The following is a 15,517-nucleotide window of genomic DNA, read 5'->3' on the forward strand; positions in this document are numbered from 1 at the left end:
AAAAAAAAAAAAAGACTAAGCTATTGTCTAAATGGTTCAGAACTAGTGTGATATTGGGATACTTCAGTGGCTGTTATGTGATACTGGATCTTTTTACAACATAGATTAAAGACAATAAAAAGGGATAGAGTAGTAACTGCCTCTGTCCTCTTCATTCTTTTTTTTCTGTCTTTATTTTTTTTCCAGCTTGTTTTCTTGCTCCTTTTCCTGGGATGGGACAGCAGCGGTGGCGGCTTTTCCTCTGCTGGGAGAAGCCTTCACTGCCCAGCTGAAGGGTCTTGGGGTCTGTGTGTGTGTGTGTACCCTGGACACCCCCAGCTGCCAGGGGTGCCTGGGGTCCCTCAGCCTGTCCCGGTGCTGCGGGGGCTCCCGGGGGGGTGGGGGAAGTGCAGGGGGCCTGGGCACAGGCAGGGGGGCTGGGGAAGGCGCGCTGTGAGCTCCCCCAGGTACAAAACCTTCCTTATTATTTGTTAAGTGGGGGCACCTGCCACGGGGAGGGGTTGGCTCCGGGGTCTCGCTGTAGCCACAGCCATGTCCAGGCCCCTGCGCTGGCCATGGAGCCAGGCTCGGCTCCCAGAGGAGGCAGGGGCGTGGGCAGAGGGGAGAAACGGCTGCGTGGGTGCGCAGGGGGGTGGCGGTGGGTGCCAGGTGCCAGCCAAGCACCCCATTGCCCTGGGAGCCCAGGGTCTGAGGAGCAAAGCCCAGGAATGGGGCATCTTCCCATGGCTGAGGGCATCAGAGACGACAAAGTCCCTCACCCCCTTCTCCATGGCTTCTCTGCCCCACAGGTGCCTCCGGTTGTGCCAGCACCCCCTGCCCGGCCATCCCGCCCCCCACAAACTGAGGCCCAAGCAGAGGAGGAACATCTAGAAGCTTTATTTCAACCTTTTACAATAGTAAGAATCACAACATCAAGTCGGGAAATGCTGCTAAGGGGATGACGGCCACAGCCCCGCGTGGGAGGGCGACAGAAAGGCAGAAGCAAACCGGTAGGGATCCACTGCGGGGCGGGAGGGGTCTGCCCGGCCCCCCACCCCCCCGAGCTGTTGTCTGGGCCCTTACACCCAGCACTAACCCCCCGGCCCAGCCCCCCCCCCCCCCTCCCCTCAGCACCACCCCACCGCGTACAGGGCCAGCAGTGGCCCTCACCCCCCGTGCGCCCGCTGCCGCGGAGGGGAGGGTGCTGCTGCCGAGTAACCCCGTGACACAAAAATAATACTACTAGTAGTAATACGTCACATTTAAAGAACACTTTACACACTGCTCGCTCCTCACAACAGCCCGGTGAGGTAAGTAGTAGCGTCCCCACCTCGGCGATGGGGGAGCTGAGGCAGGGAGGGTAAATGACTTCCTGAGAGCACAGAAGGAGCCAAGAGCCGGGTCAGCCTGGTGGGCCCTGCACCCCCAGCCACACCGGCCACTCAGGTCCGACCCCCCCCCCTCATGTCCACCACTGCGCCTTTACCGGTGGTACCTACGTCAGGGGTAACCGAAGCTGCGGGCAGTGCTGAGCGCTGGGGTGGGACGGTCACGACGGATGCAAGGCAGGAGCCTCGTGTCTGCTCTGACGCGTGACACCGGCTGGCGGCCAGCAAGACTCGAGCACGGGAGATGGGAAAGGCGCCTGCGGGCTCTAGCGGGGTGTCGGGCGGTGAGGAGGGACAGATGGAGCAGCTCCCGCTGCTGCCTCCCGAGCAGTTCCCTCCAACCCTGCTCACAGGCCGCCCGGGCCGGGAGGGCCGTCGGGTGACAATTGCTCCTGAGCCTGGGGGCTGCTGCCCCCCGCCAGCTGCGGCTTCTGCAGGGCCAGCACTGAGGAGCCAGGACCGGCTCAGGAGGGGCTCGGCCAGTCCCCCCCTCCCCATCCAGCCACCCCCGAGGTTGTTACTGACATCAAGCTCCTGCCACAGTTCAAGAAAACTAGAAATTCTGCCTAAACAACACAAACACACAAGGGTCCTACAGCCCCACTCACACACCGATGCTACGTGGGGGACAGCGGTGAGGGTCAGCGTAGAAAACTACATTCACTTTGCTGCAGGGCTCTGACCCAGGGCAGGCACGTGCCAGGCAGCGACGCCACCATGGCTCCCGCCTCCTGCTCCTCTGGCCTCAAGCCCACAAACTTGGTTACTTGAATGTACCTTAACTATAAAAAGCCCCAAAGTAACTGCATATGCCACTGATGTGCAGGGAACCACCCCAGCTGAGCAGCCCGGGCAGTGGGGACACCCTCCTGCCTGCGATGCTGGGATCCTGGGGGGACCCCGCGAGGGCCGGGCAGGGGCTCCCAGCCAGCCCTCCCCACCGCACCGCAGCCCCACCGCTGCCTGTGCTGCCCGCTCCACGCCTGAGCCCCTCAGGCCCCTCCAAGCCAACGCTCACCCTGACCGCGACCTTGGGGACTCAGGAAAGGTCTTTGCTGAGCACCTTGCCCGAGGCAGGCGCAGGCTCCGGCACGGAGCACCGGTGCCTGTGCTCCGGCATGTGCCGCAGCCAGCGGCGACCAAGACCACCAGCGCCTGCCTGCTCCCCTCTCCCCGAATCCATGCCCTGACCCCCCCGCACCCCACGCTGCCGCCCCCAGCGCAGTCACGCAAAGTGCAGCTCCAGAGAAAGCCAGGACCCACAGGAGGCATCTCAGGACACAAGCGTGTACATTCAAGTCGCATCCAATTCAGACCACAACTCTTCTGCCCCCGCCCCCCCGCCCCCCCCAAGAGAATCCGCTACCTCTAGCCCTAGGCGAAGCCAAAGGCGACCACGGCTCCTTCCCCTGCTCTGCCCGGCTGGGCGAGCGCTCGGCCAGCTCGCAGCTCCGCAGCCTCCACTTAAGGTCTCAGCACTAACCAGCTCACTCCCACTCTCCAGATAGGAAACTAAAATCATTTTCACCACACATGGATCTCTTCCCAGGCTAGCAATATGTACAGCCGTTTCCTTAAAATAAAAAAAGAAAATCCATATTAAAACTGAAGCTGTCCTAGAAAAAAACACACCAAACGAGTGTATCTGGATTTAGTTTGTCAGCTAAACACAGGCACAACAAGTGTTAGAGAAAGTGGCACAGAAGCGCGGGGCGGCTGGTCCGTGGTCAGCCGAGCTGCCCGACGGGCTGGGAAGGTATGGGCACGGTCAGACGGGCCTGGCCACCACCGCCGCCGCGGGAGCCCCGGCTGGGGCTGCCGCACAGTCAGTACGTCACATCAAAGCAGTGCAGGAGGAGAAGGTGGTGTCGCTGTCCCTTTGCAGGGCATCAGGGGTTTGCTTGCTTTTTGCCCTTTTTTTTTTTTTTTTTTTTTGCAGTCTCAGAAGATAAAGTGCAATTTTGCCACTTGCCTTCCCTCCTGCAGCGCCTGAACCACGAGCCGGCTGCCTCCCGCTGCCCGGGCATCGCACCCCCCGGCAGGGCAGCGAGAGGAACTCGACATTTCAGCTTCCCTTTCCTCTTTGGTTAACCACAGCCACTGCCGGACCTGCCATCCCTGCCTCGACCTACAGCCGCTCACCAGCACGACTGCGGGCAGGGACACGGGGCCCCACACCGCAGACCCTCTGCACAGCACCTGCCTGCCCCCCGCCGCCGTCCTGCCTGCCCTCACCCGCAGCGGTTCCACAGCACAGCTTGGGATCACCCAGCCCCTGCCTTCTCCTGAGGCCGTCAGCCTGCTCTCCTCTCGGTCTCCTCCGAACTTCCCCTCAATTCAAGTGCTGGAAAAAAAACCAGACCAAAACCAACCGCAAGATTGACAAGATCAAACTGGTGTTTAGAATTTAGCAGTAAGAGAAAGAAGGAAGCGTCAGCGAAAGGGCAGTGATATATACCGGAGGGCGGCATGCAGGTGAACGGGTGGTCGGAGGCAGCACCATGGGACCGGCCGGAGTGCTCCCGAGCATCCCAACACAGCTCGGCTCTTTTAAGAAATGAGGTTTCTGAGCCCAGCCCAGAGCCCAGGGCAGGAGGGCAGCTTCGGCCCCCTCCCCAGCTCTGGCCTTCCCCTCCGCAGAGCTGGCCAGGTTCGTGCCAGCCGGTGTGGGGTGGCGCGGCAGCAGGGATGGCCGAGGCCACTCAGCACACACAGCACCAGGGCAGGGAGCGACCTGGTTTGGGATCAGGGGGATGTGGCATGGAAGGGAGAGGTGGGGAGGAAGAAGAGGAGAAGGAGGAGGAGGAGGAGGAGGAGCAGGAGGAAGAGGAAGGGAAGCACTGGGAGTTTTCTAGGGTATATATAACCGCCCCTTTCAGGTGCAAATCTGCATTGCTTATTTAAATTTGTATTCAGAGGAAAAAGCACTTACGAAACTAGCAGACGACTTTGATGCAAACTAGTACATTTTAATGCCATTTTATTAGAAATCATGCAAACTTTAATATAAAAAATACAAGTGCAATAAGAATCTTTGTGTGTAAATACAGATTCCGGGTTATCGTGTCATTGTCAGCTTCCCAAAGAAATATTCCCACAAGCATGAGAAGCTGCAGGCTTCCCTCTGTCCCCTCCTTGAACAACCCCCCTTAGCACATGCCTGGTTCAGTTCACTTTGATCCCAGTGTTTCGTTATTCCGCCTTTTTTTTTTTTCTTTAAATTAGTTTGACGACCCAAGAACACTTTTTTTTTTTAAATTTATTTACATTTCATTTCTTTAGTGTCATTTGCAACATGAAACGAGGAGCTCGCACCTCAGAGAGTAGGTAAATCTCCTTCCTAGTCAGAGCTGCAACTCCCCGGCATTAGAAACCTGCCTCCCCTGCCCCAGCCAAGGGCTCTGGCCTCCCTCCCAGCCCTCCACAGACCTTCTGCGACCCCTGCCTCACGCCCCGATGAGAGATGCCCTTTCCCTGCTTCCCCACCTCGGCCTCCCACCATACCTGCTCGGCCTGACAATACAGTTTCCCACACATCAGCCTCTGTTAAAACCACACACACGCACGCCACAGACCTGCTTTTGCCTCGGAACTCACGGCCTGCGTCAACCTGCAACTCCACCACGAAAGCAGCCTCCTGCCTTTCCTCCAGACCTCAGGCCCTAGCCAAAAAAGATCAGTCCCAGGGCTTTGGCTGCAGTTAATAAATAAACCGCCTTTGCCTTGCTAATGCGCCAAAGGTGCTAGGCATGCTCCAGGGCTGGCGGTTTGGCCCTACAGGAGGTTTTACCAGCATCGATTCAACACGTCTCGCTGCAGTCAACACAGGCTTCGTCTATCTGTTACAGCAAGTTCTCCTTTAACACATTCTTGTGCCTTTCGTTTCAGACATGGCTTAATCCCATGAATTTGCTCCATCGTTTTAAAATATTAAAAAAACCCCAAAAACAAAACAACAACAAAAAAAGTTACAATTGCTGGATATGTCAATAAGAAGCCAGCACTGCAGCAGCAGTTAATGTCTCTACTCTCCTACGGTTAGGAAAAGAAGGAAAGAGATAAGGAAACTTAGCATGGGTTTGTAGCACAATAAATCATCAAACACATTGTCACAAAGAATAAAAGGTTAAAGTCAACAGTTAAAACAGCCTAACGTGTGTGTATAATATATATCATCATCAAACAGGATCAGCGGAAACTGAAGCAGCAAAGAGGAAAAGGTTTGTTGGTGGGTTTTTTTTTCTCTTAAAAAAAAAAAAAAAAAGACAGAAAGAAAGATCACAGCTTATCCCTATCAACTCTGGCCTGGCTTCAGCCACCAGCAGCACAGGCATGCTCCTCCCCAGCCCCCGCCGCCCAGGCCCTGTGGGAGCCCCCGGGTGCCCATCCCCGCACACGACATTAACGCTCACTCTAGCATCCCCCTAAAAGCCAAAGGGACGAGGCGCGGAGAGGGAGGGAAACCTTTTCCAGCCAAGAAGGGACCACCAGAAGCCTGGCACGCTCGGGCAGGGGCGAGCCTCCAGGGTGCTTCGAGAAGTCAGCGCAGCCGAAAGGGACGCTAGCCCTGCTAAACGCTGTCCCCTTCCCACCTGAAGCCAGACGCCGGGTTAAGAGAGCCAAGCTGCGTTACTCTGGGGGGGGGGGGTGGGGGGGGGGGGACGGGGCTGGGAAGGGTCACAAGCCTTGCTGAGAAAGCGCTGCAAGGGGCGCTGGCTGTTGCAGCGGTGACAAGGAGGCGACTGAGCCCAGGCTCTCGCTGACGGATGTGCTACGCCGGGGGGAAGTGCTGCTGGGAGGGTTGAGGGGTTTGGAGACGACGATTTCTGCTCCGTGGTCTGTGCGAGCCTTGGCCTTCTCACGGAACATCAGCTTGTGAGATTCAATCTGCAGCGACACAAGGGCAGGTGAGAAGGGGAAGGGCAGGAGGAGGAAAGAGGAGAGGGGACAGGAGGGGAATGGAAGACGATACCATAATGTCATCATTAGATGCCTGGAAAATAAAAGGCAATTTTCTGAATTAAACAAAGGTCAAAAAACCCCCCCCTACAGACATCGATACAGACAGTTCAACATCCAGCTTACAGCGGTGTGACCAGTGCCCAGGGGCGGCTGCTCTGCCCTGCTGCAGTGCTCTCCCCACCCCACCCGGCAGCGTGCGTAGAGAGAAGGCGCAGGCACTTACTTGTTTCTTGTATCTGAGTCTCGAAGCTCTGAATTTCCCTTTGGTCACCACCACTCAGGGCAGTGGGCACTGCCGGCCCTACGCCATTCTCCCGCATCTCACTGCCTGCCTGGGCCGCTGTCACCTCTCCGTTCTGAGGGGCTGGCGGGAGCTGCGCTGGCTCCGCGCTCCCCTCAGCCTACAATGAGACAACGGGGTGGGGAGGACGACAGCACGAGTCAATAGAAGATGGGGGTGCGGGGTGGGGGGGGTGAAGTGCGGGTTCCCGGAGTCCCCTCCGCCCTCCCCAGCTGCCGAGGCACACGCAGGGACGAGGCGGCGCTCGGAAGTGGGAAGCAGCCCCTCTGCTCCCTGGGAAGCCGCCATCCTGACCAGCCTTCCAGCCTCTCAGGGCACTTCGTCCCTGCAGCACCATCGGCCCCGCGCCGCTGCCCGCCAGCTCGGCCGAGCGCAGGGTCTGGAGCTCAGCACCCGCTGCCCAAACCAGCCTGCAGTGCCGCGGTGCCACAGCACAGCCGTGGCAAAGGCAGACCAAGGCAGGCCGACAGGACTAATGCCCAGCGCTACAGGGGCAAAAGCAAGCGGGTGCTTTGGGTACGTGACAGCAAAGCAGCCTCCCTTCTCTGGGAACACAGTTGTACACCAGACCCCAGCGACGCACGGTGGATCCCAAAACAGAAAGGCCAAGCCTGCACTAAGGGCCCCGTCTTCACTTGACACAGGCCTACGAACTGGGAGTGCAGTCTTCAGAGAAGACCCTGTCCTGGTCTGTTCTCCTACCATAGCTGGTCATCCCACCTGGACCACCAGCTGCTACCGGCCTTGGAGAAGAGCGAAGTCCTACTGCTGTTAGAGAAGAGGCTAGTAACACTGGCAGGAGCCTGCTGAGAGTGATGCAGAGGTGCCTGGAAAGACACTCAGACACCCCCAAGGCTGCAGGGCGTGGCAAGCAGAGAAGGTGTCACGTTGGACCAGCCCAGATCTGGGATGGAGCAACTTACCCAGCCAGGACATCATCCCCCTGCTGGTATGTTCAGTAGGGAGGAGGTGGCACCCCCCAGTCCAAAGGGGCTCTGCTCTGACCCTGTGCCCTTGCCCTGTGGCCACCGGGGACTGCCTTGGGACCTTCTTGCTCAACTGCCTGGCCTTCCTCGCGGGGTCCCAGCCGTGAACCGACAGCAGCACTGACCTCCAGGTGCTGTCCCAGGAACTACAGGGACCTGGATGATCCCCAGCCCTCGGTGGAGGGGAGCTGAGCCAGAGCAGCCAGCCCTCCACCAGGTGGGTGCCAGCCCTGACACGCCACCTGCCCCTGCTCCAATGGCATTTGTGGGGTGCGACAGGGAGGCGATCCAGTCTCTGCATTGCCAGGCTAAATATTAGAGCCCCCCCCAAATACTGGATGAGAGTGCTATTGACAAAAGGCTCTTTGCACCTATGGAGATGGGGGGGAAATACTAAAACAGCAAACAGAATAATTCCAAACAGGTCGATTTTAGAAGATTTTAGAACCTCAGTGAACACCCTGGTTACCAGCAAACAGCATTGGTATATGGCCTAGACGCTCCAGTAAACTGGAACAGCCAGGCACCGTTACAGAAAGCTCCCGATCCCTACCAGCACCCAGCAGCTTCTCCTGTGCCTTTCAGCTTTTCACTGAGCCCCAATCTGCCAGGCTGGAGCTTACATAAAGGACTGAGATGCGAGAGTCCTGATGTGTCCCCAGCAAATATTCTGGCAGTCACCTCTTGCCTTGTTTTAATGGGGATGATTAAGCACACGCTAAATATACTTGTGAATTCTGCTGCATGATCTGCTCTTTAGGACCGGGATTATTTCTTTCAGATTCACATTGCATTTAGCACAATAGCTCAAGCCAGCTGAACCCGAAACCCTTCCACAACACAAAAGTGCTCAAACAAAACAACACTGCGACAACCGAGGGAACTCAGCGCTTGGGAGGGCTTTCTCCTCTGTCTGTCTGTCCTGCTGGGGGCAAAGACTAAGTCATATTTTAACAGTTCCAGTGCCGTTCACAGGATTGTTTTCTGTGCTTCCAGAGCCGCTGGTGCATTCAGAAGCAGCGGTGTTTCACATCAAAGCCCCCGTGCTAGCAACTGTCTAAACATCATCCCCAACACTGCTCCAACTGTTACATGGTGTAATAGGTCAGGCCCACGCATCCCTCACTTGGTCAGCCGAGCGGGGGTAATTCCCCACACCCCCCCCCCCCACCCCCGAAGCACAGATGCCGCATTCCTGTAGAGAGCTGCAATTTGCAGAGCCCAGGCTGGGGGCGGCTCCTGCTCTCCCGGGGAGCAGCGCTGAATCACAGCAGTGAGAGTGGAGCAATCTTTTCTTATCCTCACACCAAGGGCCTCCGGGCTGGGCTGCAGTACAGCTCAGGGCTGAAAGCGCTCCGAGAGCTGCAAGGTGCCATCTCCCCACACTCAGCACTTTGATCTCACCAGCTTTACCGAGGGGAGTAAAAGCCAAAGGGGGGAAGGGCCACAGGCAGCTTCCCTGGTGGGCTTCCAGCTTACGGAGCGATCCCGGCTCTCAGCCTCAGAGGAAGGACGCGGAGGGGCAGTACGAGCCCCCGCAGTAACACCTAGCAGGGAGCCCATCCTGGCAGGCCACGAGGCGGTTTGCAGCTCCTTCCTTTTCAACTCATACTTACTCCTGGGGCTCACAACAGAGGCCGCAGAACTAAGTAGATGGCTGTAAAAGGCTGGGGGCGGAGAAGCTGCGCTACGTCAACAGCAGGACAAGAACAACCAAATTTAAACCCTACCCTGACGTGCCAGAGCTTGCTGCACCCACCTTCACAGTTCCTCCTGCTGGCAAGTGTCCCACGTTGTCCAGAGAACCCACTTTGGCTTGGGCCTTCTCCTTGAAGTTCAGCTTCTGGTTCTCAATTTTGACATCTCCTCCCCCTAGAAGAAGATTGCGCAGGAGTGAGGGTATCGGTGCCCCCAGAGCCATCCCACCCAAGGTCTGTCCCTTCACAGCCTTCCCTGGGAAGCCACTGGCAACCCAGTGCCCTCAGAGGGACAAGGCCAAGATTTAGTCTCTCCAGTCAAGGTTCGGTTCCAACACTGGCTACGTCGGTGGCTTCCACCTGTGCAGGCCCAGCAGCGCTGCAGACAGGCAGGGCTGCACAGCCAAGCCCCAAAGGCTCCCGCAGGTGTGAAACACCACACACGCAGACGGATGGGCTGGAGGATCCCTCACACCAGCGGCCTCCCCCGGGCTGCTGGAGAACCCGCCTCCCCTGGCAGAGGTGTGAGGTGCCGCTTCCACCTGCTCCCACGCTGCTGCGCTGCCCACGGCTGATACCAGCTGCCTGCTCCCACCCGCGTCCCTCGGCAAGGCCTCTGCCAGCTCAGCCCCTCTGCGCAGCTGTTGGTGCCGGGACACGTTCTGCTCCTTTTGTGAACTGCCTTCCCTCGCTCGTTACCTGTCCCCATGCCGACGCCATGGCTGGCAGCTGCCTGCCTGCCTGGACCATCAGCTCCCGCCCGACACAGGCCCACGTGCCACTGCTGAGCTGCTCCGGAGGCAGCACCGGGCAGGGAGAAGCCACGCGTGGCAGCTGGCTGGACACCTCAGGAGAACACCAAGCTCAGACAAACAACTGTAGATTTCTAGCAAGATTTTTCTAGATTGAGAATAAAATTCCCTTTAACAATTCAGACTGTGTGTGCAGTCCGCATTCCAGCGGGTTTCTCAAAAAAAGCTATTTAAGTCTTGTTAAGCACGATTTTGCTTCCCAGTGGCATCATTAAATCCTCAGCCCTCAGCACTCTGGGAGCTTGGCATGGCCAATGATGGAAGCCAACTGCTTTGGTCTAACAAAATCAGTTAAAACATCTGACAACAGATGGATGGATTATTCTGCTTTAATCAGCCCTGGACAAGAGTGGTTATTGTCGTGCAAAGCTTGTTATTACAGAGCACTGAGGTCATGTTTGTGGCACCACGTCCTCAGAGCGGGAGCACTTTCTGAGGCACTGAACCATGTGCTGGCTGTATGAGGTTGAACTGCTTTCAACCTAACAGGCTGGCAAAAAGGTTGCAGGAAACTCCCAGGAGCAGACAAAGACAAGCCCTGTAATAATGGTTTTCACCTTTGGTCGGTGAACTTGTCCCTCGGGCATGGATGTTTGACTGCCAGGAGTTTCCCTGTGCAGGTGACTGTCCTCAGATACAGACAAACCAGCAACAGTCGGTGAACTGACCCTACTTCAGCATGCTGCGAAGGTACAGTTCAAACAACCTGCCTACAGCCACGGCAACCTCAACTTGAGACCCCCTACGCTTCAGCTGAGTGGTGGGGGGCTGCTCAGCGCTCCATCAGCAAACCCAAGATGCGCAGGAATTCACACCGATAATTGCTGTGCTCTCAACAAGGACCAAATAATTTCTGCACACTCAGCCCATAACATGTCATTAAAAGAGCCAAAAGGGTTTTATATAAGACAGGAGCTGCTACTGAACCAAAGGCTAAAAAGAGCCTTTTATCTGCTTTGAAGAACTGGAGGGATGTTACTTCACCCTTCCACAGCACACACACGTTCAGAGCCCCAAAGCCCCTTCTAAGTACGGATGAAGCTTCCAGACTCCCGGAACAGTCACAGTAAGTATCCACTTTTTTTTTTTTTTTTTTTCAAATGGGGAGGGAAAAAGAGAACTGAGTCAAAACAGTAGATTATCTTCACAGGCATGGTGAAATCCCACATCTCCTAATCCCCTGCTCTGCTCATGAAACCACCAGGAATGGCTCAAGAAGTTCCAACAGCACTTCCAGAAACACTCCCCAAAAGCCAACCACGCCTTAAGCGATTTCAGTCGCAACCCAGGACTGAATTTAAGTGATATGCAGTATCTACAGACAGATCATAAGGAAACAGTAAAATTTCTACCTGGCTTATGCTTGATATTTGCTTTAGAGCCACACTTCGAGGACACTTTGGAAAGGTCAACTTTCTTGTTCTGGATTTGCACCTAAAGAGACAAAAAGAGACAGCTCAACACAGAGAAATGATTTCCTGGGAACCTGGAGGCCAAGTGGCCATCTCAAACATCAGGTCACGCTTAATGACCCTGCACCCCTTTTCTACCGCATTATTTTCTCAGTTTACTGATTTCCCAGTCCCTGTGTGCCGGCCGCTGCAGCCAGCCGCGGCGTTACCTAAAGAGGTGGTTAATGTGAGCAGACAGAAATTGAGACCAGATAAAACCGACAGATGGACAGTAACCAGAAACAGGAGTCTGGAGCTCATGGCACATCCATGGAATTCAAAAGCACTTGGGAGAGGGACCAAAACCAGCCAACCCCACTGCCACGACCCCCAGGCTGTTTCTGCCCAGTGCTGGCTCTGCCTCCCAAGACATGGGCCATTGCCGGGGCAGCTCCAGACAGTCACCAGGGCAGGTGTCATCTCACGGTTCTACTCAGCCACTCTCCTGCTGTAGGACCAGAGAGGTGCCACCAGCCCCAGCTTTTGCTCTCTACCATCTTCACGGTGCGGATGGACCCGTGACTGACTGTCCGGCTCTGTCTGCAGCCTCCTCCCACAGCCTGTCCTCCCTGCTGGGAACACGGCACCAGGAAGGATCATCGTGCCCAGATGGAACAAACTGCTGGAAGAAGCCATCCTTCTCCAGGGCAAAACACTGGGAGCGAGGAAGCTACTCCCCAGCATTATTTCCTTTAACCTCATTCTACCAGTGACTTGGTACCAGCACACAAAACCCTCAGTGAGAGGGTGTACGGGGGCGCAGTCACGAAATCATGAGATATCCATGACTCAGTAAATGACCTTCTGCCAAGCCACCGAGCCAAATATTCTAGCATGGTGTCTGCAGACATCAGTTTGAATTTGGGGAAAAGCATCTTCTCTGGGGTGGAGTGAAGACATCACAGGTTTAATGTTTTTTTTCTCAAAAAAATACTTCCTCTCCGACTCCTGGACCAAGCGCATTGTACAGAGCTCCATTTCTGACATCCTTACAATTCCTTCTGCAGCTCCAGGTGGATGAAAAAATACAAACACAGGATAATTTATATCCGAAAGAACTTCTGGTCATCTGGTCTTACCCCCTAATAAAGTGAGATTGTAACTTTCCAAGGGAAAAGTCTGAGGGCTGTTGGTAGTAACGTTAAGAGGATCACCTCTCCCAACCATGCCAGCAACCACCAGCTGGCACCTACGTGCACAGACAGTTCTGCTATACATCGCCTCACAGAGAAAATGAAAATCTTTCTCTCTGAATGTGATAAGAATTCATTCACTTACCAGCTACTCTAAAAGCTTATTGAGAATTATCATGATAATTTGCAATCCGTCTTTCTCAGGAAGCATGAATCCTCCCAGTACTTGTGAAACAGGATGAGTCAAAGCCCTGATGTCTTGTTTGCTCGGAACGAGTGGGACAGCACAGATCAACCCCCCGCTCCGCTGTTCCGTGCTCACGTACCCTGAGCCAGTGACACTAGACGCTCCGAAAAGGTGAGATCACGGCTACGGATTCTGATTTCCTTGAGGGTTGCTAGTGAAGTTACTACAGCTTTTATAACGAGCACTTGTTCACTTGGAACTAGAATAAAGCTAAATTTATTTCACAGAATGCGTTTTAAAACAACAACGTTTGTTACCAGCTTGGGTAGACAGACCCGGTTATGACTCCTCAGGATTTCACCTGGAGATCCAGTTACACCTAAACGGAAGCGTATTCCTTGTAAGATTTCTAACATCGGCCGTTTTGAGTTAGCAACGAGAGACATGTTTAAAGGCTTGGGCTTGCATTTACAGAGCCCAGTACTCAAGACTCTGGTGCCAGAAATAAACTTCAGATCTGAAAGCTTGATACTGAGGCTTGGACGGGAAGTGTGATCTCCATTCCCTTTTTAGATTTTTTTGTCTCTGACCATTTCCCAGTCCATCTAAGCAGGTCAAGCCAAAGGGTAGAGAAACAGATAGACATTCCAAATCACCTTGCTAAATCTTCCACAACAGGCACACTACCTGAACTTTTTAAAATCCACCTCTTTGCTGTTACTTTCTTTAAAAGGAGAGGGGGGGAAATACTAAAGCATAACAAGCTTTTACCTAGGAAACCTAACTATGTTTGTATCAAGATATTTCTGGCAAATATAACACGGGGAGGAACAGTATCTACTGCTTTTGAACATATCTTTTGGGGTATCTTGGAGGGGAGAAGAAATTATCTCCATGCACAGAAGGCAAAATGGGTACCCAATCTGAGCGTACCAGCTGGGAACCGCTTCCCTTAGGTAGGGTGTCCACCACTCTTACCAAAGCAATCCTGAGGCTGAATCAGAATTTGCTAGTAACCACAGCTCTTGTCTACAGTATTCCTATAAAGCTTTAGCTGAAGCCACAGACTAGAACAACGGACTTTCCAGACGCCCCCATCAACAGCGTCGTTCAGGAATTAAACATCGGGAAGTCTTCTATCAGAAATGATCATGGTAACTGTTTGAACAAGAAAATGTTTTGGAAGAGGACGATGATATTACAGTGTCCCAAAGGGAGTGAGCAGATATAAAAACAGGTAAAGGGAAACGCTTTTTTAGGAAGCCAGATTGGCCGCTGTGTCTCATCTACTCACATTGGTACTGCCTGTGCCGGGTTTGGGGGTGCTGGATGGCTGGGAATGACTGCCTGAAGCTGGTTTGGGGGCATTTGGAACCTGGAAATAACAAGCACTTTATTCTCCAGTGTCAAAGCAGAAAGCCTACGTAGCTGAGCAAGGAGAGAACTGCAGTGGTAAAAGGAGAGTGTGGAAGAAGAGAAGAAAGCAGGCACAGGCTCGTCCCCTGGAGTTAGGAATGTCCCCAGGACAGGACAGCAAAGAGGAAAGGACAGGTTTGGTGAATCATTAGAAGAATAGTTCCCTAATGTAGTTAATCAAGCAAGGAAAATATTCCCCAGATTTAAATCACATTTCTGTTGGCCTCAAAAAAGGAAAAGTACATTAGACTCGTCCACTAAAAGGCTACAGAAAGTAAGAGTGGCAAAATGGAAGTGGCTGATAAAACAGCTCCTCTGGGTGCATGAACAGTTATGTTACCACAGATGCTCTTTAACAGTATAGCCAAAGGGACTTCTGCCACAAAACACCGACCAGGTGTAAACAGCCTGTTCCCAACCTGGGGGACAAAGCCAGATGAAGTATGCAGCAGGAACAGAAATGTGCACAACTAAAAAATATTACGAGAGCACTTAATTGACATGATGGTCTCGACATCAGATTTTGTTGATTTCTCCTGCATGGGTGTTTCTATGGGAAGCTCCATACACATGTGTATGCACTCCTGTAAGCACAGACAGCAGGTAGGAATGGCAAATCCCACCCCTGGTGAGCAGCCACAAACTGGAAGGCAAGAGGGCGGCAGGGGCACGTGCCTAGCAAGGGAAGTCAAGCCTGGTTAAGTGAATGCTGCCCGTGCGACTTCAACATCTGTCTCTTACCATCTTGGCAACCAATCTACAGGGAACAAGTTCGTTAAAAACCCAGATTTGGTTGCCTCTTGCAAAGATTTAAGGAAGAATTAGTCACGCAGAGTGAAGGTTTGGCCAGCTAGACAGACACATACGTATTTTCCAGGAAAAGTAGCCATGGCAGCCTGCGCCACGGTCAGGTCCTACGCAGTATTTGTATCTGCTGAACCAGACATCAAGCAGAACAACTGACCACAGAGCAACAGTACGTCTGGCCCCAGAAACTGATTATTTGAAGGGAGTTTCATTGATGCTGGCTCTCAGGCACTGGGCACAGAGAAAGCATCACAAGATAGCTGGACATCACTCCTCAGGAACCCGGCACGTTTAAACACCAACGGAAAAAACTTCCTTGGGCTTAAGTACTTCAGTGTAGTTTTGAAACCATCCAACCTTTGTTTCTCTGCAAGCTAGCCCTAGTACACATGGCCTAG

The 15,517-nt window shown here is 54.1% G+C and overlaps 1 protein-coding gene across 14 annotated transcripts in view; it reads right to left on the bottom strand.

The window, feature by feature from the left end:
- Window positions 1-860: 860 nt before the first annotated feature.
- Window positions 861-15,517, bottom strand: part of MAP4 (microtubule associated protein 4) — a 170,785-nt gene continuing 156,128 nt past the window's right edge. For 12 of the 14 annotated variants that reach the window (XM_055803557.1, XM_055803551.1, XM_055803558.1 and 9 more), the window contains 3 exons: window positions 11,478-11,559; window positions 9,376-9,488; window positions 861-6,254 (listed from right to left, as the gene is read on the bottom strand). In XM_055803557.1, coding sequence (XP_055659532.1) covers window positions 6,045-6,254; window positions 9,376-9,488; window positions 11,478-11,559 — 405 coding nt within the window. In that variant the 3' untranslated portion in view covers window positions 861-6,044. Of the gene's footprint in view, window positions 6,255-6,339; window positions 6,361-6,552; window positions 6,731-9,375; window positions 9,489-11,477; window positions 11,560-15,517 lie in introns of all 14 variants that reach the window. The other 2 variants (XM_055803553.1, XM_055803554.1) reach the window with 2 other exon arrangements.

This window comes from Falco peregrinus, chromosome 5 (genome assembly GCF_023634155.1).
Source record: "Falco peregrinus isolate bFalPer1 chromosome 5, bFalPer1.pri, whole genome shotgun sequence".
NCBI classification, from domain to species: Eukaryota; Metazoa; Chordata; class Aves; order Falconiformes; family Falconidae; genus Falco; species Falco peregrinus.